Source organism: Ursus americanus, chromosome 11 (genome assembly GCF_024610735.1).
Source record: "Ursus americanus isolate L20-20 chromosome 11, mUrsAme1.1.p, whole genome shotgun sequence".
In the NCBI taxonomy this organism is placed as follows: domain Eukaryota; kingdom Metazoa; phylum Chordata; class Mammalia; order Carnivora; family Ursidae; genus Ursus; species Ursus americanus.
The window spans coordinates 48,735,804-48,758,766 of record NC_142137.1 but is presented as its reverse complement, the minus strand read 5'-3'; the positions used below and the strand labels follow the sequence as shown (position 1 = coordinate 48,758,766).

The following is a 22,963-nucleotide window of genomic DNA, read 5'->3' as shown; positions in this document are numbered from 1 at the left end:
CTCCCTCTAAGAATAAGGAGAAAGAAGTAGTTATAAGAGGCATCAAGTCTGATAGGGAATTCTTTTTTGAAAGTTTCTTTTCCCAAGATTTATCATTTCACAGAGGGAGGTTAGCTATGGACTAAGAAGTGAATCAACATTGCTCATTTTATGTAATTTTAAAAATGTGCTTGGCTTTTTGTGAGTCAGTTTGATTCATTATATTTAAAAAGTAAAATCCTTTTAGTAACTCATCATACTTTATACATTACTTGTGCAATGAGAGCTAATTTCTCTTCCACTTCCCTTTTCCTTTGGTATCAGTTCATTATACTTAATTAAGATACAAGTCTTGCTATATACCCTTTGATAGAGTTATATGAGCTTCTGAGGTCAGTTTGGGCTTACGAGAAATCTTATGGTTAACCTTTAAAAAAAGGAGGGAGGTGGGGGGGGGGTAGGAGATTTAAACATATGCCCTAAGGGTAGAGGAAAGAAGAAAGCTACATTTATTACAATTTGGTGCTTAACTCAATTGCCCACGTTTGCCCTCTATGAGGGAATTCTAAGGAATGAACACTCCATACTCAGTGCAGCCAGCCCTGCAGCACATCTTTATTTACCTTCATATCCAACATGAACCATTCCCCTGAACCCAGAAATGATTTCCCTGTAAGACCTATACATGACAGTCATTTGCTCCCACTTAAAACTGCATTGAATTCGTGTTTCAAAGTAACTCAAGGTGAATTCTACACTTAGGTCTCATTTACTGTAATGAGCTAGAAGCACAACTTTGGTGGGGATGGCTTACTTCGGGAAGTCATGAGCTACACAGCTTAACACACACACTCCAAGTATTTTTCATAACAATCTGGGGACGCACCAGTGGGACAGAAGAAAACTGCAAATGGTATCCTTGGCTAGCGACCCTCTTCCGTATTCCGTCTCAACTGTGCGGAACCAGAGCACAGCTAGGAGCTGGGCAGACACCCCAAACCTGGCATGTAAGTAGGAAAAGAGGGGAATCTTGGGGGTTAAAGTGAGCCCCAAACTTCACAGCTTAAAACCATGGATGTCTCAGGTTGACCTCCCTTGGGGATCTCAGTTCTGAGGGAGCATAAAGACCAGAGGTGAAGGTTTGGAAATGTTTGGTTGGTTTTCTTGTTTGGAAATTTCGATTTACTAATAAAAACGCTGTAACATTACCTGCAAAAAAACAAACTACGCTCATGATTGGCAACACTTAAAAACTTAATAGTCCCTTAAAATATCAGAGTCTATCCTTTACTGTTGGAGATACAACGTTTTCTCAAGAAATGCTTTAGAAAGTCATGAGGGCATGATCACAGGTTCCTCTCAAAGAAAGCAACAACTACTTCTGATAACAGAGAAGAGGTGTTTTGTTGTTGTGTAAATATAAATGCCCTTTCTTGATGAAATATAAAATATGGTCTCATTTACAATGAGTTATATGTTCATAACTTGATTTTCTCTTGTTTTAAGGGAATAAACCATTCGACTTCACTTCTTTTCTTATTATCTTGCACAGTATTGCTATGAAATGGCAGCCCCTGGGCTTTAGGTGGACACCTGCTAATGTTGGGTTATCCATGTGTATTGATACCCATAATAATTTAATAATTTCATTTTGTACTCTCTTTCATCTAAGATTTCAAAGGACTTTGTAAATGTTTCGATTAAATTTTGTAGCAATCGTCTTCAAGAGATAAGTAGGAAAAAGTCTAAGCCTTCTTAGATGTAAGCTCCTTGAGGGAACTATTTTCACCATGTGAATATATCAAGCTCTCTAGGCATGGTATAATTTTTGACACCGCATAAATATCTACCATCTATTTTAAAGGTAAAATGCACAAATATTCTTTCTATTCCATCTTTACTTTTCTGTGTCCTCAAATTAATAAAAACTTCCATTCTCACAATTATTTTATATTATTTAGTTCTATATCACTAAGAAAATAGAAATCTAATAAACTAATGAAATCTACAAGCCTAATAATATACTGCTATTACCAAGGATATTCATATTTTGAAAGAGATGTCATGCCTTAATTTGCTTAGAATAAATGATCTAATTATGTAAAGTGTTTAGGATAGACTCCACCTGTCATATATTTACGTGCTCAATTAATTATAAATATTATGACAGTAAGAGTAATATGGATCTGATTAATAAAGTATATTTCTAATTTCTGAATATTGAGTAACCAGGCAGATTCACTGGGGATGTATTTCGTGGCCAGGAATGTGTTCTGGCAGCTATATAAACCATTCCATATAATCTAGAAAAGATGGGAAGATGATTGGCCTTACTTTAAGGGAAGACAAGTCTATAGGCAGTAGCAGACAGTCTGTTGCTGTCCCTGTCCTTACTATAAACTAAACAAGCAACTCACTGGGAAACCAGGACAAAGGAGAATTCAGGCAAAATAGATGATGTGCTCATGTGCTTAAAATCATTTTGAGTTAAAAAAATTGATTGAAATTACTAGACTAGGTAGAAGCTATAATCATATAATATTTTAATAGTATTAAGGTACCTTATTTGACCATTTACCTCAATTTTATTATCTATAAAAATAATAGCACCAACTTCATCCTATTATTGTAAAAATTAAATGAGTTAACTGATTTGGTGGGGTGGTGAGATGTTTTCCCAAATCCAAAGTTGGGACATAATGGCTTGTCAAAGGATTTTTTTTTTCTGCTTATCTATCTATCTATCTATCTATCTATCTATCTATCTATCTATCTCATGAGGAATACTGGGTATTTGAAATGGTTGTATGCATGCTATGTTCACTGTTATGCATTTCCAGTAAAATACTCATTTTCCAATGGATATGTTACACCATCTTAATTAAATGAAAACACATAAGAACTGTAACAAAGACTTAAAACACTAGTACAAGAAAATGAGGAGGATCAAGAGGTTGGGAAATATGGTATCTGCTTTTGTTTATTTTTGTGTTTTTTAGTTGTTTTTCAAGCCATGAGCGATCTTTGGTGACTATTACCCAGTTATCTTGGTTTACACATTACCAATACCTTCCCAAGCTTTGATCTTGCTGATGAGGGAACAGAAGACTGCCTGGAGACAAAGAATAAGCTGACACCCTGCAACCTCCCCCCAGCCCCCACTCCTGGGTGGGAGAAGTGTGACATTCTTCCAGGAAACCCCCAACCATCTTAATGCTAATGCCTTGCTAGAGGGAAAAACAACCTTGACTTAACAATGGCAAGGCCTCCGATATCCTGTGAATCTTCTTTAACATATGAATACCTTTTGAAACCTCCCTTTTTCCTTACCTCCCTCAAGCCCGTAGTATATAATCTGCCACCCCTCACAATTCCGGGCAGCAGCTCTTTCTGACCAAGGGTCATGTCCCAGTGCTTTAATAAACCACCATTTTGCATCAAAGACATCTCTAGAATTCTTTCTTGGTCGTTGGCTCCGGACTGCACCCCAACGAACCTCACCTATATTCCAAACTACATCATTGCTGACTGCTTTTGAGTCATCTCACCAATAACATAGGCCACCAACATATGAGTTAGCCAGAGAAAATGGAAGAAGCTAGAATGAATCCTTTTGTTCTTTGCTAATGAGTATTGTTCAAGATTGGAATGGACAAGGGTAAAATTTTGCAGAAAGTCAAATTTAAGGATTATTTTTACTTATCCAAGCTACTGTTTTATTCTATTTTAATAATTAACCAAAAGCTTATTGGACATAGCTTAGTGGTTTAAATAAGTCTAAATACTATACCTAAAACTTTACAGTTTAAAAACGTTCACGTCATGATTTTGACAATTTCTCACTTTGGGGTGAAGTGCAGCACTTACACTCTGTACTAGTTTTGTAACCTATAAAATGAGGAAAATCATTATCAACTTCATTTCTTGAGACTATTTATATTAAAGAGTTTGTGAAAGGCACTGATGATGGATCATCCCACAAGAACAAATGACTTTTCATTACAATGTTGCAATTTTGTTACAAATGCAATATAATTATTGTGCTAACTTTAAATTAGTTCATATGTATATTCCTCCCAAGCACTGTAAGAGCCTTGCGCTGTGATGTAAATTCTTAATAGTTTACTTATTTATCGCTTCTAGTTTAAGAATTATGGTGGGATTCTTAGTTTTTCATCAGATTTTCCTCAATACAAAGCCCCCAATTCTATGTTAGGCTGATTATCCGAGAATAATTCCGACAGACTCAGAAGCATGGTTCCTGACTTACTGACAGTTAATAAAATCAAAACCTATCAGCAAGTGTTCCACATATAAATGTATTATCCCTCTCTATATACCTATAAAGAAGCCAAAAACCTCTGTAATATGCAACAAGAGACTGCAGGTAAGGCAATAGACAACAGGAAGTCCACATGATATCAACATACTTAATATAACTAAAATGAAAAGCTTTCTTACCTAGCATGCAAACACATTTGACATTCTGATCAGGGTTTTCAAACAAGATTTCGCCACACCTCTGAAAGAGAAAGAAAGCCATAATTATTTTAAGATTTTATATCAGTGTTCCCGAGGCAATGTATCTTTGCTACTGGACATCACCATAACTTCATTCTACTTTTCATGTTTTGCTTGGTTAATTAAGTCAAGGGATTTGTGTCACGAGTAGAGATTTTCCTGGTAGTCAAATATTTGGAGGTAAGTTGGGATAGATTGTTCCTTCATGCCTCATGACTCTGCCTAGGGCGGATTTTGTGTGCTCCTCTGAGGAGTCGTGGCCAGAGATGCATTTGTATCTAATGTTTTCTATTTCAGTGGAAGATATGCAATCTTTATATCTAATAATCTGAGGTTAATCACTCTCAAAATTGGTCCTTATTCAGACTGAAATTGTTCTAAACTACCCACTCTGCAATCAAACACAGACGCTGTATGCATAAAACTAAGTGGCCTATACTGAAAGATCTGAACCTGAAAGAAACAAACAAGGAAATGATGAAAAAGTGGCCCCCAGTAATGCTCTTCCTGAACTCACAGGCTCACAAAAATAGCAACTTTCTTATCTATATCTTAATTTTAACTTGCTTGTTAAAAGTTTTGTGCAAGGTAAACTCTGGGGATAACAATCAGCTATTAAGAATGGACTACATTTTTGTATATGACTGACACATGGTTAGTACCTGAATATATAAATAAATCCTCCAAAATAGTTAAGAAAATAGCAAATAATCCAATAGAAAAATGGATAAAGGAACAAGCAATGCATGGAAGGGGGAATCTGAACAGTCAATAAACACAGAGAATAAATTCAACCACATTAATAACCAACAACCAGCAAATTAGGGATAAAAATGAGGTCTATTTTGAACTCATCTGTGTGGCAAAACTTAGGAGTCTGGTAAGAACAATTGTTATCAAGAATGTAGGGAAAGGGTAGTCTCACATACTGGGGGTTGGAATATAAAATGAAAGAACCACTTTGAAGAAAAATTCGCAAAATCTAGTAAAGTTGAAACGTGTATATCCTATGACATAGCAAATCATCTTCTAGACTGATGACTGGAGAAATTTACTTAAACAACTTTAATGTCCAGCTACAAAACATATAAATATATTATTCATACATTGAAATACTACACAGTAGTTAAAATGAATGAATTAGGGTTATGCATACTTTAAAAACATAAATTATATATGCATAACATATACATGTAAATTATAATAACCAAATTATATAATGATAATGTGACATATATGTGAAATATATGACATTCAAATCATGCAAATACATGTAATTTTCAAATCCTATAAAACATAAAAACTGTCTTCATTTTATACGAAGTTGAAGATATCTAAAAATAGTACATATTGTTTGTAGATACATTAATTTACAGAAAAAGCATAAAAGCAGACAATGAATAATGAACATCAAATTCAGGGTCGGGGGATGATACACAGAGGATACACGTCGTCACTCATAATTAGAAAGACTGTGGTATGAAGAAGGGCAGGTTGAGAGGGAAAAGGACAACTCGATCACATACGTTAAGACTAGTCCATTTTCTGGGGTGACCTACATCATGCACAGAGAGAAATGGACATTTGGCTCAGGGCCCGGAAGAGGAAGCAAGCCGCTCTGGTGAATCAAGAGAATGGAGTGCAGAGCAGAGAAGTTGGATATGCCTGAAGGTTGCAAGAGGGCAGTGGATAATAGACGGAGAGTCTGTATCATGAGCTTTTTTTCCTGGTTACTCTGCTGACCTAAATATCATGTGATATTTATCATGCTATTTAATCTCTTCATGCTTCATTTCTTTGGAAGTAACATGGGGATGTTGATATATGCCACAAAGTCAGATCAGAGAGCAAATGTGAGGATTAACAACCCGTGGAGTCTGATCCAAATGTCTGTTCCTGTTTTGTTTGTGTTTTGGCAAAGTTTAAACGCATTCAAATTGCTAGGATCCGTTTCCGCGTTACCTGCTTTTTAAAGTGGTATTTTTATGACCTGAAAGAGTTAATAATTATTTTTAAAGGAAAGATCAGAGGTTTCTAAAATGTTCTCAATTTCTTGGCAAAAACCAAAGTACTAAGGAGCTCTATCAATCCATATTCTGGGTCCTAAAAGAAACAAATCTGGAACATTCCTTTATTCTTTGTTAATGGCAAAGCCCACACGTGTGCTGGGATAGAAGAGCTTCCGTTCTTTCATAACAAGTACTGGAAGCAGATGGTAGGTGGAGGTTGCATGACCTCCCATGGCTACCTGAACCCAAGGGCAACATTATATATGCCCCTAAAGAAGCAGATGGGTGTGGGTGGTGCCATGGGGGTCTTGCTGTCTTTCCTAGTCATAAATCCAGAACGAGTTTCTGTAACTTCTGCAACATGCATTCCTTAACAGTCATTGCCTGCCTGGGCTCACTGACCACACAAGCTAGTGACTGAACAGCCGCAGCAGGTATGGTGGCTCTTCTGATGACCAGGAGATGGTCCTCTTCTTTATCGTCATCTTCCTGGCCATCTGGGAAGTGGTTGAGGCACCTCTAGCTAGTTCTTTAACTGCTCTGGTTTGTAAAGTTACCTAATGATGGTAACAGATTTTAAAGCAATGCCCAGAAGGGAATCTGATTGTTCTCAGGACTTGAAAGAAACCAGATTCTTTCCAGTGCTTTTTCTCATTGATGCCAGTGTTTACAGGGCTTTAGCTGCCAGGCTCATGCTTGCTGTGCAACCTAGGGCGATGACCCAGTTTAAGAGATTAATTGGGCTAAGCCATGGGGTCCAAGTCTCAGAAAACCCAGGATCTTCTGGAAGTGGGGGGAGATCTCATGCCCTGTTTGGTTCTCAGGTGCTCCAGCTGTCTCCTCATGGCTCTACCTGGTCATGCATTCTGGGACTTCCCATCTAAGCTCCCTGCTGCTGCATGATCCCGACTTTGACCTGATTCTGATTGACAGGCTTCTGCCTACTTCTCAAGATCCCATTTCTCCACAGGCTCTTCACCTTTGCTTTGTTTTTGTGCCTGACGAATATCAACTCTCCTTGTTCGTGTCCATCTCTCCCAGCCAACACTACCCCAAATAATAGGGCGTAGTTATCGAAATCTCCATCCAAGGGGCTGGAGCCCTGCTAGCAACAGAAATCCTCCTGGTACATGTTTTTCTTCTATAGCACAGAGGATATGCTGTATGTGAACTCCTGTGTGGAATGCCTCTTGCCCTCAAGGACATGAAGAACCAAACCACTTTCATTGTTAGTGCTCCTAAAGTTCCTCCTCATTGTAATCCTGATGCCTTGGGGAGCCTGGGTGGCTGAGTCGGTTAAGCTTCTGCCTTTGGCTCAGATCATGATCTCAAGGTCCTGGGATTGAGCCCCACGTCTGGCTCCCTCCTCAGTGGGGAGTCTGCTTCTCCCTCTCCCTCTCCTTCTGTGTGCTCTTTCTCTCTCTCTCTCTCGAATAAATAAATAAAATCCTAAAAAAAAAAAAATACTGATGCCTTATACTTACCAGGCCCTTAAAAAAGGTTTGTGGACTAGCTAGCATTGATTTAGCCCACACTCTGGGCTGAGGGGGCATTGCTCTAGGCGCTATACGTCTACCATCTATCCTTCCCTTATACTCCGTTAAGAGAGCAGAACATTGAGGCCTGAGAGAGTACAGACACTCCCCTCTGGAGAGTGAGAAAATGAAAGCTGACAGCTTACCTGATGCTCAACTAGTATACACAGATTGTTAAATACTGGCTATTGTTGGTCTTCTCACTGTTTTGCTCTAGCCAACTATGTCCATTTACATCCCCTCCTCTCACTCATTAGCCACTGCCCGTTTGCCTGAGTTTCAATCTATCACAGCACAGGCTTTGTACTAGAGTGATCTAAGTTCAAATCCTGTTGCTGCCTTCACTTACCGACTATACTATCGTGGATGATTTATTTAGTTTTGTCAAACTTGCTTTCTCATTTGTAAAACAAGGCAATCTTGTCTACATCTTACTATCATTATGTTTAGTTTTAATTCATTGTGAACAAGAATGTACTAATTTAAATTACTGTAAATGAGATTGTAATACAAAAATACAAATTAATAAATCTAACTTATTCATTAAATTATATTTTAATTCTCATATTATTATGAGGGTAAAAATGAATACTTCTAATTTAAAAGACAGACTATTTCATAATTTGGTTGCTAATACCTATATATTAAAATTTTTTTATATTAAATCTAAAGTTTGCCTTTTAGTTGGGAAGAAAAAGATGGATAATACATGTAATATATAAATATATAAAATACTACATCTATCTTAGTATTTTTCACCAAATATACTTAATTTCCATTAGTTAAATCATATGTTTCGGTAAAACGTGCAAAAAAATGTATTTCTCTTGAGTGAACTATATATTTTTTCATTACTTTCATAATAAAATTAGTTATGAAAAAATAGATATTAGGTGTAATTTTTACAAATCACACTATTCAGCAAACCTCTTTTTCTTAAGGGAAATTAATATCTGATATAAAATATTTAAATATTAATAATAGAAACCATTATACTCAAAAGAAATAAAAACACTTGAAAAAAAGAAAAAACATTAAAGATAGTGAAAAGTTCATACATTATTCAACTGGCAGCCCTTCTAGCATTCTTAAATCAGTTAATATTTTTCCTGCTTCAGATAAGACTTCATACTCTTTTTATTCTTCTGAAATATTTCCTATCACTTGAATATATTAGTCTCTCAGCAGGCCTCCAGCAATTAATCTTTATAGGGCAGGTGTCTTAATATCTTTGGATGGGAGGAAACATTAACAAACAAAACCCAAAACAGAAATCCTCATTGCTTGGGGTGGTTTGCCCCATTGCCAGAGGAGGTAATAACTGTTTTCTGCAAGTAGGTAATGCTAAATGCTATCAGCAAATAATTAATAGGCTGTGTTTCTTTATTTTCTTCCCATCATTATACCTATTTTTTTTAGGTAGAAAGGCACTTAATGCATGATATTAGGTGCTTATAAACTCATTGGAGGAGAAGGCGATAGGCTGGGCATCTAGAAAGGAGTCTCAAAAATGCAGAATTGGCTCATGAAGGGAACTGGTGGTGGGCCACAACTGTGAAAGTGGAGAAGCAGGAGGCATCACTGGAATTGTTAATTTCAAGAGCACACCAGCATGGCAATGATCCAAAGATTAGAAAGCTGTTGGCATGATTGCCTTTTGATACCCATGGAGCTAGTGACTGAATGCTGGAAGCTACTGTAGAAATGCAGAAAAACCCAACATGCCCATGACCTTGCTTGATAGATCATTAAACAAAACAAAACAAAACAAAAAGAGCCTGGCATATGACTAGGCCTATCTTGAAAAAAAGAAAAATCAAAACTGAGTTTCCTGAGCTGACGAAGTGCTAACCGTGGTTGCTTTTTGATGGAAAATGAAGCACATCTAATCTGTGTCAGGAACAACAGAGCCAACCTGGAGTAGGCAAGGCCTCAGCACAGGCTGCCTTCACCCCACCTTCACCCCATCTCTGAGTACTCTGATTCTGCAAGTTTGCCATCCAAGAATTTCTCTAGTGAGGCTTTCAGCAATCAAGGCAAATGCCTGTATGCTGATGTGTCTGTTTTATTTGTTCACCTCTGAACCTCTAAGTGTCTAGCATGATGACTAGTACATGATGGGCACTCCTGATGTTAATTGAATGAATGAATGAATATTTCTTTACTGTAATTCTGCGGGACATACTTGAAATTTGAGATTTTTCTGGAGTAAGATGAAAAGAATTTTCTTCTGCACTCTCATGTATACACACCAGTAAGTGTTGTCATTAGATGCAGCCACACGATGGGGAGCTGTGTGGGGTGATGAAGGGGGAAACCCGACATTGAGAAGACATTTCATAATATCTGGGTCGCTTCCCATCTCACATTTTCCCCCAGCAATAAACAGAATGTTACTAATCAAAACCAGACCCCAGAAGATAGGCCTGGAGAGAAAATGATTTAGGTCTGTAGATCATGAAAAGATAGCTTCTGTTAAGAAACGGAACTCCCAAAGTCTAACAAGGGCATGGAAGCTTGGAACTCCATTGTCTATCAAATGAGTGAATGAATGAATAAATGAACAAACGAGCATTCAAAAAGACATCACTATTGAGTGCCTACTCTGTGTAGGTACTGTACCATGAATGTGAATACAAAATCAAATGAGTCTTAGGAATGCCAAATGTCCTCAGGAAGTTTATACCTCAGTCTGAAGTCGGAACATAGGAGACCATGGGCACCCTCAGTGGCGGGCCCCCTAGTGCTGCCTGGTGCTAACATAGAACCCTTCCAAAAAAGAGATAGCCACAGGTCTGATAGGAAGGAGTTGGCTGGCAAAGGAGAGGATAGAGGCAGCTGCCCATGCAAAGTCCTGACACCCTGTTGGGGCCCTTCCAGTAGCTGCCCATGAGGAGAGTGAAGCTGTGGTGGGTCAGGATAGAGGGCTTAATCAAATTAGTAGTCATAGGTGAGACAGGAGGTAAGTAGGGGCCAACAGGGATTATAAAAATTCTGGGCTTGGTTAGGGAGGCTGGGTTGGCTTTTGAAGAGCCAGGATGCTTACTTAATAAATTCTTTTAGCATTGTAACAGATAATTACAATATGGTGGTGAGATATCTCTCACCAATAGTATTGACTGCAATCTTTTGTTCCTTTCTGTTTCCAAGAGGGTACCAAGCCTGCAGTGTTCCTTCTTCTTTTTTCTTGAATTATTACACAGAATGACTACAGCCAAAAGAACAGTCCCTAACCACTAGTTGAAACCTCATGTGAGGCCGACTGTTGCTACTGCTGAAGCCATTAGCACCTAGTGTTGAGCTCATCACAATTTCCCCCATTCCCAGAAGGTGTGTTTCCAAGGTCTCCTACTTTACAGTGGCTCAAGTCCTGTCTACCGTGTGGGTGGCATAGCCAGGTCTTAATCTCTAAACACTGTGGCAGCCCTTGGCTCTCTGGTGCCAGAGGATGGCAGATTTGGAACTGGGGCTGATCTCAGCTCAAGCTCATGTTTTCCTTTCTAAGTTTTTCCAGTGAAAGAGCAGATTTCCATCCCATTGCAGGCTGTTAAAACGTCGGACTAATAAGTTTTCAACAATCTGTCAGTGCAGATCTCCAGCAACAACCTGGCACTGTCTTTGAATTGGGGCCTCATCGTCCAATCCAACTTCAGCCAGTCAAAATACGAGACACACCAGCAAAAGGAAAAAAAGATAATCACCTCGAGCTGAGCAGAAACTCTTAACAAATCCATTGTTGCCAATAGTCAATAGCAAATCTGTGGGCTACATAGCCTGAGGTGACCCTTCAGGCAAGGCCATCCCTCATAAGCCTCTAATTAGCTATGGTTGGGAGTGACTTGAAAGATGTTAATGCTATTGCTATTGGAAAATGAGCCCACCAAACTTTTAACAGCTTTGTTTTCTCCTTCAGTCAAAGAACAAAATGTTAGCTCAATGGCGTATGCTTTCTATTAGAGAAGTGCCAGCAGCAGCAATCTCCAGAGAGTCTCTCAGCATTTTATTACACACCCCTATTTTTAAATGTTTAAAAACTACTTATTATGAACCAAAACTTGGAAAACTGGTTTCAGCCCAAGAGTAATTTTTTGTTGTTGTTGTTATTAAGCAAACACCCAGAACGCAGAACTGTGTTTTCTGTCATTTCAGCCATGGACAGTAGAGGGCGCTAGAAAGGTAGTATGTCTAATGTCTGTTTGGACCCCCTTAAGGACATCCTGGGGTCAGATGATGCACGGGTTCAGAGCTGCGTGTGTTATGCTGTGCTCTCCACTATGTGCAGACTTTCCCCATGCACTTTTATTCTTGACTTCCATTGCACATATTGAAATGCACATTGAATATCACATTTTTCATTGTGCAAAACAATGGCTATAGCTTCTGGTCAAGCACAAATTTAGTAGAATCTGTACCTGTGAAGGTTGATGGCGTGTGGAATGTAACGAGGGTATCTCTCTAATGCACCCAGTTATAGCAACTAAGTGGACATCTGGGTCCAAGGCAATTTGGGAATAATTTTGGTAGGGGCTCTGAGAATTCCCCTATATCAGACACAAAAACCTATGCCACAAACCCTGACAAAGACAGCAAAAATTATGTCAGAATTTTGCAACACAATTTCATCTTTTATTTTTCTTCTCAGAGTCCTAGGTGTTGATAAGTAGCTATTTTTCAGAAAGGCACTTCTGTGAAAGCATAAATATTTAACTATTACATAACAAGTTTTTAAAGATGAAGTCCATAGATACTCTGTGTCAGAGAAAGCAGCAAGCAGTACAGAAAGAGAACAGATTGGTGTTCATAGTGGAAAGAAATTAGAGCATCTGGATTAAAATCCCAAATTTATCCCTCCCTAGCTGTGTGATCTTGGACATATTACTACTTATCTTTCTGAACCTCTTTGTAGAGGTGAAGGAGTAACAATGCTTACCCTTTTACTGAAATAATTAATGTAATATGTGTGAAAGGAAGGAGGTGGAAGGTGGAGAGGGCCATTTTGTGGAAGGAAGGAGGTGGAAGATGGAGAGGGCCATTTGGTGGGGCTGCATACAAGATACAAAACATAGTTCTACTGTGTAAGTCATGGGATTTTGTGAGGAGAAAAATTTTGCTCCTTCCATGATGGAGAGCACTCGTCTGTCAGAGGGTAACCCGCAAAGCTGAGTCATCTTGGGAACAAACGTTGGCAGGCAGGATTGAGGTGGTAAGCTCAGGCTGGGCAGAGTAGCAGCCTTTGAGAAAGCATTAGATGACAGAGAGGAAACAGTCTCACGTGAGGTGCAGATCTGAGAGAAGACAAGAAAAGGAAGAGGGACTGCATGGCTCTGTGGCTTGGGCAGGGCAGCTCCAGTACCAGGAACATGCACTGCTAATTTGGGAGGGATCTGAGAGACCACTGTGCCCAGCCAGCCACTTGCTATATGTAGCAATCAAACAAGGCCAATGGAGTTAGGTGACTTTCCATTTCAAGGTCTTATGATGATCAGAGTATGAGCTCTTGAGTTCAGATCAAGACCCCAACATTTACCAGATGCATGACCCTGGGTAAGTTACTCAGTACTTCTTTGCCTCAATTTCCTCATATGTCAAACAATGATATCACTACTGCTTACATCATGGGTTCATCATGAGGACCACATGAGCATTAATATATGTAAAGCACCTAGAATAGTGCCTGGTGAAAGTAAGTACCCAATAAATTATTACTTTCAAAGAATATATAATTATTTGTAAGCAGAGAAGCCATGAAAACCATGGCTTTTCCAACTGCCATCCAGTGTTACTCCATGTTACGTCCTTTGTTTGGACATTGAGCCACTGCCCTGGGTAGCCTCAAAGTACCTGAAGCATGCATAAAAGGAAAGACACTTGCACTACCTGTTAGATGGGAGTGGCTAACAAATATCTGTTTAATGAATGAATGGGAAATCAGAAGGCAAAGAGCAGACTGAAAACTGGACTAATCCTTCCTAGACAATTATTTCTAGTTGCTGTAAGAGAAGGACTTCAAGGACTAAGTCTCATCTTTGTTGTTATTTCATTCAAAATATTCATTCAGCAAAACTTCACTGAGGGCTTTCCAATGCAGCAGAAGTAATTATCTGTATTTAGGTGTTTATGCTGAATTTATTTATTAAATTCAGTGGAACCTATGTCTATTTTGATTACATTATTCTCAGATAATTCTTGTGTGTTTAAAGTCCCAATTAAAGATGATCAAGCAGACTTTTTGTATAGTAGACACATTGACTCTAGGAGGTTCCTATAGACCATTTGGTGCCCAGAGATTGACTGTGTCTGATGCATCCTTGTCCTTGGCATTGAAGAAAGGGAGGAACCCAAATGGATTTGAGATATAGGTTTCTTGTAGGTGATCAGATACATTGGCCACATCTCGATGGATGTGGAAAAGTTCCTGAATAATGTGTTCTAATTGGATAAGGAAGAGAGAAACTAACATTGAACAAGTCTTCAGTGGGAGTTGAAGACACAAGATAAGCTAGAAGGGTGTTTGTTCTGGGTAATAAACTGTGGGTACAAAAACCTAAAGGTGATTGAGTAAATGAAGGAAGGAATGGCTAGAAGGGGATGAGGCTCAGATAATTAGAACTGGCAAGTGAAAGACAGGAGGCCGGGGAAGTTGGCAGGGACCAGATCACACATGGCCCTGTGGGACTCCCTTTAGTAATTGGACATGAGCCTGGGTTCTGTAGGCCATGGATCTGAACAAAGTCACTGCAGGTCACAGGCCATCTGTTCAAGGCAGTAGAGAAGTCCCAAAAGTGTTTAGAAAGCTTTTGTAATGGGAATACCATACAGCAGCCACGTTTGCTGACTGATGTTGCTCCTCACCACACTTGGCAGTATCTTTAGGTGGGTAAAGAGTTCTGCTGTATGAGACACCACCTTATACTTAAGTGTTTAATGACATTATCTTCATTATCCCTAATATTTAATAGCTTTGGCTATCAAGAAAGTTAAGGAATACCACGAGAACTGTTCACTTTTTCTGACTCTCCAGTATTACCACACACACAGGGTGTTCACAATCAGATTTCTTTAGAATTAGTGTAATCCATATGGCCTTTGCAAAGGGTAGACATGGAAATAAGAGTGAAGCTTGTCAAATTTCCAAGTCTAGCATGAATATATTATAAAGAGCAGGACCTTTCAAGTCATGCATAGGGCAAAGACTGAGAACACAGTGAAGGAGTAATTAGCAGTCAAGTCCACGGATCCCAAAAGATGGTGGAACTAAGGTCCTGGAACCAAAGTCCTTCCCAACACTTGAGATGGACTCTCCTCCTGGACACTACTGGGAAAGCATGCTGTACTCCAAGAAAATCATTCCTTTATTCCACCGTCACCTTCAGAGTGAAAATCGAACCAGAACAGGACTCCATGTTCCTGCCCTTCAGGCTGACATAACATGCAGTCTGTCCCTCTGCTGCCCCTGGAAGGCCAATACTGTGAGCACTTGGAACAACCACCTTTCTGTCTGACCTGTGTGTTGCCAATAATATGTACTCACAATTGCTGAACTCCAGCCATCTGGTTGAAGTGTCCAAGCTTTAGACACTGGCTTTCTTGATTTACACTGCAATTTCCAAGCTACTTTATATGACCCTATAGACAGCAAAAGCTTCATAGATAATATCGGCAATACCTCCAAATCATCCTGCAGACATCATGATTCAGAGATTATGGGACCTCATCCAGCCTGTAACTGAATGAATATTTACACAGGACAAAGGAGTACTTATAATGTACTCCTTGCAGCTCAGTGCAGTAATGCTCCTGTACATAAACCAACAATTAAATGTAATCTTATACACTTATAGTTTTAAAAGAAATTCAAACCAGTCCTTGGAATTAAATAACCCCAGTGCTAGAGAAAATGACTTCCAGAACATCAAGCCTAACATGCAAACACAGGGCCTCTGAGCCACAAAGGAACAAACACTTTTCCGCAGGGATAGGGCTTGTTGTATAACTACTTGTGAGGTCAAAGATCCAGATGTTCCCACAGACAATCAAAAAACTATTACTGGTCAAATTGTATTGACCATCTCCATATGGACAGCTCTGAGACATGAATTTGGCCTCGGGAAGGAGATTTCTGTAAGTTCTACTGGCAATCAATGGCAACTCCAAGCTAGAGCTGGAAAATCCAATATCTTGGAGAAATAACTGACAGGTCTTATAAGCTACGAGTGAAAATGAAAATAGTGTGTATTTTGCTAACAGTTTTATTCCGCTTTTGTATAACTTGCTAAACCCCACAGCATACTTTGATAAGAACAGTATTAAAAAGTCACCTCCTGTTGTATCTCTTTCATTTCATGAAGGTAGAGACTTTCTGCCTAGTTCACTGCTATTCCTCAACACCTACATCATTTGTCACATCCTAGGCTGTCAATAAATATTGCTTGAAGCAAAGAATGAATGAATGATTTGGGCCAAAAATATACCCAATCCATTCATTACTATATGGCAGTCAAGTCGAAAGTCTGTGAGATGGTGAAAATTCAAATTAAAAAAGAAGAAAAGTGAGTAAAAGTGTACATAAAATTTAAATAAGCTCATACGGCAAGTTTTGATGGCGTTACTCTATTAAGAAGTTGGCATCTGGGTGGTGCAGTGAACCTCCCATGAATGCTCTAAGTGAAGTGCAACCCAAAGGTAAAGGTTTCTCCAAGTATTATATTTTTGAAACGTAATTTTCCCCAAAAAGCAAGAGTCATAAACACATTGCTTTTCAACCAGCAACTCTTTCCACTGATGAATGTATTAAAATTAAACAATAAAACAAATACCATTTGTTTTTAAATCTTCTTGATCAGGGGCCACATCAGGAAATAGAAATAATATCTATATGCCATCTCATTAGTATATGTTGGGAGGGTTAAACCAGCCAAGTGTTTCAAGTGTTGACGAAGAAAAATTGTATAAAGGTCACTTGGGGATTACTTGGGGTAGTAGGTGCTGTGCTGTTGATAGTTTATAATTCTCATTCTAATCACTTTATTGCCTCCAGACCCTCTTCAGCTTTCTTTTTTTTTTTTTTAAAGATTTTATTTATTTATTCGACAGAGATAGAGACAGCCAGCGAGAGGGGGAACACAAGTAGGGGGAGTGGGAGAGGAAGAAGCAGGCTCATAGCGGAGGAGCCTGATGTGGGGCTCGATCCCATAACGCCGGGATCACGCCCTAAGCCGAAGGCAGACGCTTAACCGCTGTGCCACCCAGGCGCCCCCCTCTTCAGCTTTCTTACAAGAAGACATGATCATTGATTTGAGATTTCATTATTAGTGTCAATGAATTCGAGGAATCCTGAAGATTAGGCTTCATCAGTAAAGCTGCCTGTGCAGCTGACGTTGTGATAGGACATGTATTCATCTACTAATAATGCTCGTTAATTAACTAATGCTCAGTGAACTAGCAGATTTTTGCTTATATTGAATCTTTTTAACCTAATGACATAAAAGTTTTTTCTCTGTGTGCTTTCAGCAAAGCAAGAAATAAATTGAACACAAAATAGCAAATAACTTTAGAAGTAAAATAATGCTTATAGAATCATTGTATTGATTTACTAGCATTAAATTTCAAAAGGTTGGGCTACTTAAGGATAGGGACGAGGTCTTAGCTTTGAATTCTAGTATCAAGCAGGATGTTTGGCATAAAGCAAGTGCCTAATAAATGCTTTTATGCATGGCCAAATGAAGAAAATATCACATACCAAGGGATCTGATCATCAGGTAAACAAATTCTACTAAACTCAAACTTGTCAATACAAGCCCTTCTGGTTATCACTGTGAGGATGAAATGTGCGTCACACACACACACACACACACACACACACACACACACACACACACACACGATGCCTGCTGTCTCCTAAGCTGTAGTTTGGTGGTTAAGATTCAAGCTCTTGCCTGTAGTCTCATTAACTGTGAGTTTGAGTTCCAGCCCTACCCATTTCCTAGCACTTTGACCTTGGGAATTGGCTTATTCTTTCTCTCAGAGCCTCTGTTTCCTCACCTGAAAAACTGAGACAACACAGAGGTGTTAAGAGATTACGTGAGATAACTACATGTGGTTCTTAGTGCCGTGCCCAGTACAGAGAAGGAAGTGGACAGTCTATGCCTCTATAACTACTATGCCTTTACACTCTGGCCTTCATCAGAGTCAAGAAAACAGAAAAGGAAAGTCTTATTTTTCAATTGGGACATTGTACCACTTTGCCCTCCAATCAAAGTGAATCTTTGCTGTGCCCTTTGTTGGTCCCACAAGTTCTGCATTTTTAAAAATTTTAAAAAAGATTTTATTTATTTATTTGTCAGAGAGAGACAGAGCAAAGCAGGGGGAACGGCAGGCAGAGGGAGAAGCAGGCTCCCTGCTAGGCAAGGAGCCTGGTGCGGGACTCAATCCTAGGACTCTGGGATCATGACCTGAGCCGAAAGCAGACGCTTAACTGACTGAGCCACCCAAGCATCCCTAGTTCTGTATTTTTGAGGGAGCACAAAGAAGGGGTGGCAGAGAGCTTGGTCTTTGGAGTCCAGCAGCTCGTGGATAGCATTTACCAGCCTCCTGCCCTCAGGACCTGAGGATTAGATGTTTTCTGTAAAGTTCCTGGCTCCATGGTGTTATTATACGTACATACGCATCTGTGTAGCTATGTAGCCACTTCTCCATTCAGTATCTATCTTCTCTTCTCCACATGTTCAAATTGTCCATATTATTCAAGGCCCAGATAACGTGATCCTTATGAAGATTTCCTGATATTTTTTGAGCCTAAGTTAACCTTTTTCTTTCTTGAATTTCCTATAATTCTTATAGCTGCTTTCCATTTTCTCGTTCACATTTTCATTACTTTGTCTATTAGACCACGAGGTCTTTAAGGCCTGAATCAGCTCTGCTTTATATATGCCATATATTTCCCCTTCAGCCTCTGGAATAGGATACGTGTGTGTGCTCGTGCGTGCGCGTGTGTGTGAGAAAGAGAGAGAGAGAGGGTGTGGTCACGAAAAATATTTAACATGCATCTGTTTTAAAAATCTTGTTACAACCCTGCTTATTGTACAAAGATTGGTAGGTAGATGTAGATTTCTTTTTGTGCACATATGTGCGTGTTTCTTTGCAGATCACCACCCCCATACACACACCTACACACACATACATTGCAAAGGGCATTAAACCTATAGCTTTAAGTCCGGAATTAAAACCTCAGAATGTTCCAAAAAATAACATTTAGTACACAGTGCTAATAACCTCACTGTAGAATAAAGTTCTTCGTGTTGAAATCTCCTATTTACTTTGAAGTTATTAAGAGAGGAGACATTCTCTTGTGACACTTCCTGTAATATATTTTGTTGCTATGATTCCAGGAAAAAATTTTGATTGGTGTTACTCATTTATTACAAATGAAAATATTAAGCGTTTGGAATCAAGGAAGTAATATTCAGTTGCTTTCTTGGCCTGCCACCATTCATACCTTTCACATTCACTGTTGCCAACGTTCCTTTAGAGCTAGCCCTTTGTTAGTAAAACATTTCTTCATCTAAACCCCAAGAGTAATTCTTTTTTTTTTAAGTGAATAATCTTGATGTTGGATAGCATTCTCAAGTTCATATCTACAAGCAGGCCATCGGTACTTCATATACTATTGCCCATATCAGATCATGGAAGATTATTCTTTTAAGAGAGCACTTAGATGAAATTCATGAATAAGGAAGTAAAATTATGGGATTTGTCTCAAAATAAAATTCTAAAACCAGGATCTAATTTTGAGTGTCTTTATGTTAACTACTCACTGGGTGTACGTGTTAGTTGCATAAAATAATTACTAAGTCTTTATTTTATTTTCAGATTTTAGGCTGGTCAGTGGCTTTTGCTGCCTAAAAAGGAAAAATAATATCTTTGCTGACCTTTAACGTGCAAAACCTTTAATGTAAGGCAAATTTTAAGGAAGATAAAATACCAGCCAACCTATTAACAACCAATGTTTCAAACATGTGGTTAGGTGAGTTGGCAAGAATGCTTCCACATAAGGAAACTATTTTGATGATCAGAATAAGAAAGCCAAAGAGCTCTGGCAAATGATACTTTTAAAAAATGAAATATAACACAAACTTTCAATTACACATGTAATTCCAAGTGGCCCCAGAAATCGTACGGAGGATGATAAAGTAAATGTAAATTAAAATCTTGCTCATGCACATACCACTCACATATCTGGAAGGTGAATATCCTGGAAATAATTTTTATGACATTTTTGATTTCTACCTTGTTTTCTCGCTCAGTTGCACAGGCCAGAATCCTCAGTGTCATCTTTGATTTCTTCCTTTCTCTTGCTACCTCCCACTCTTGCTTCCCTCAGCCTCAAAATAATTTAATGACTTTTCAAGTCCTTTGCTTGTACTCAAATCCATCTACCTTTCCCTATCCCACTGCCAGCACCCCAGTTCCAGCGCTCTCATCATGCACTTTGACTTCTGCACAGCTGCCTAATAAATCCTCCCTTCTTACTATTCTAATTGTCATAGAAGTTGGAATGGTCTACAGTCTGAGTCGGTCATTTCCCTGTTCAGAGGGCTTCCATGGCTACCCTTCCCCTCAAAATGACCCAGAATTCTTAGTCTGGCACAGAAGCCCTACATCTTCCAGTTCTTGCTCCCTACACAGCGCTCGGCTCACCGAGCTACCTTCCCAAAGCTTCACTATTCTGTACACCTGTAGGCCCCTACACCTTTACCAAGGAGCTCTCTCAACTTCTTTCAGCTTATAGCTTTGACATCACCTGCCCCTCCCGGAGGCCTTCTTCAACTCTAATGTTCTGCCAAGTGCCTCTTCTGAACACCATGGTAGCACCCAGGATAGACCTCTATGGAAGCATTAATCACGCCGAGGTAGTTTCCTAGACTAAAAGGCAGGTAAGTCCCCTAATCTATCTTCAGCTACAGTGTCTCATACTTAATTGGCATTCAATAAATGTTTGTTGAATGAATGAAAGAAGGAAGGAAACAGGGGTGAAAGGACATGTGATTCTAATAGAACAAAAGAGAACCCCCTGCACCCCTGGGACGCCTGGGTGGCTCAGTTGGTTAAGTGTCTGCCTTCGGCTCACGTCGTGATTCCAGGGTCCTGCGATCGAGTCCCCGCATGGGGCTCCTTGCTCAGGGGGAGTTTGCTTCTCCCTCTGCCTGCTCTGCCTGCCGCTTCCCCTGCTTGTGCTCTCTCTCTCTGAAAAATAAATAAATAAAATCTTAAAAAAAAAAAAGAGAACCCCCACCAAAGTCTCTATAGTCATCCAGGAGTAAGTAAAAACAGTGCTGGGTGTCCCAAGTATGAGAACACCTGGATTGAAAACAACAATAAAACAAAAAATAAAAATCCTTGACACTCTTTTGATACTAGAATTTTAATCCTGCTGGAGAACAAAGACTTTCAGAGTGAAGTAAGGCAGATGCATTGCAGACTTATTGTTTGTTAATAGCACAAAAAGTATCATTGGAAAAGGGCAGGATCCAATGCAGGGGATTGGTTTTATTCTTGGACTGCTGCTTTTTGTGTAAATAGGGAGACATAATCATCATGATCTGTTGGCGTTCTGAAGTTTAGATGTATCAAAGAAAAAAACCCCACAATCAAATTTCAAGATTAAATGCCTCCTTTCTCTGTACCAACATTATATTATAGTTCGGGGCCCATATTTTATGTAACTAAACATACGGCTGAAAAATTGTACTAGACATTAAAAATGTTTATGAAAAGAAAGATCTAATCATTTGTGAGTTTTTAATACTTATAACTGTTATGCTAATTTTATGGTTATATTACAGTTTTTTAACTAAACTCTATTTTCTTGCTTATTCCCAACCCAAAAGAGATAAGGAAATTTTATTTGTTTTGGAAAAATAAATTCAATTAAGAAAAAGATACACTTTCTGTTTGAGGCAAGTTCATTTAAAATGGCTGAAATTTAAAACTCAAATTCAATTTTAAGCAGTGAAGTGGCCAACGCATGTAAATAAATTCCACCTGCCCACCCAGATCCCGCTTAAAGACCACCTTCCCTCTGAATCATCCCCAATCCTGCCACACTGCTTTGCTCGCCATATGTGACATCCCCCTTCTCCAAATCTTTATGTCAATTTGCCTCTTTCTATGGTCAGCATTGCCTCCCTTATTTTTTATATCAAGATTCTTTACTCCTGTTTAAATTTTAAGCTCCTTAAAGGATGGAAATATTTCTCCTCTTCGGATCTTCATCATGACCTAGATAACACAATTACTTTATAAATTAAAGCTCTGACAAATAGAAATAACAAACATGCATTTGTTTTGCTATTGTGTATTTCACTTCATTACCAGTAACACTTGTACAATTCTAAGGCATCTAGAAGCATGAAAACGACAAACAGTAACATTTATCCTGTAAGAATCCCTTTTCATGCAGGCTTCTTTTTCTCTCACTTCCCAGTATGATTCCTAGATCCCACTGATGTAATAATCTCCATGTGTGACTTATTCATATCCACTTCTGTGCATTCATCCAAGATAAACTCGTACTTCATCAAATCTCAATGATGTAGGACCATTGCACATTTCACTTGTTCACCTACCTTCCTCCAAGAAGGTTCTTATAATTAATCCCTCTTAACTTGGATCAGTTTTCCAAATTGCCTAGCTCAATATATATTTTATTTTATAAACTTTTTGTATATAAAGAGAATCTGCATTTTTCTTTAAAAATGTGATACGTAAGATGCACTGATTCTCAAGTTCTAGTTGGCATAAAAGTTATCTGATGTGTCTGTTGAAATGGGTAGTCCTGGGTTCTACCATGACAGAAAAAAAATAGAAGGACCTAGGAATTTAAACATCTAAGAACCACTTTTGGTGATGCTGATGCGAGTA

General features: G+C 38.9%; 1 protein-coding gene across 2 annotated transcripts in view; it reads right to left on the bottom strand.

Moving 5' to 3' along the window:
• PDE7B (phosphodiesterase 7B) overlaps positions 1-22,963 on the bottom strand; it is a 319,969-nt gene that overhangs the window by 211,426 nt on the left and 85,580 nt on the right. Inside the window, exon 2 of one of the 2 annotated variants that reach the window (XM_045814715.2) lies at positions 4,441-4,501. In XM_045814715.2, coding sequence (XP_045670671.1) covers positions 4,441-4,501 — 61 coding nt within the window. Of the gene's footprint in view, positions 1-4,440; positions 4,523-22,963 lie in introns of those variants that run through there. The other variant, XM_045814716.2, reaches the window with a different exon arrangement.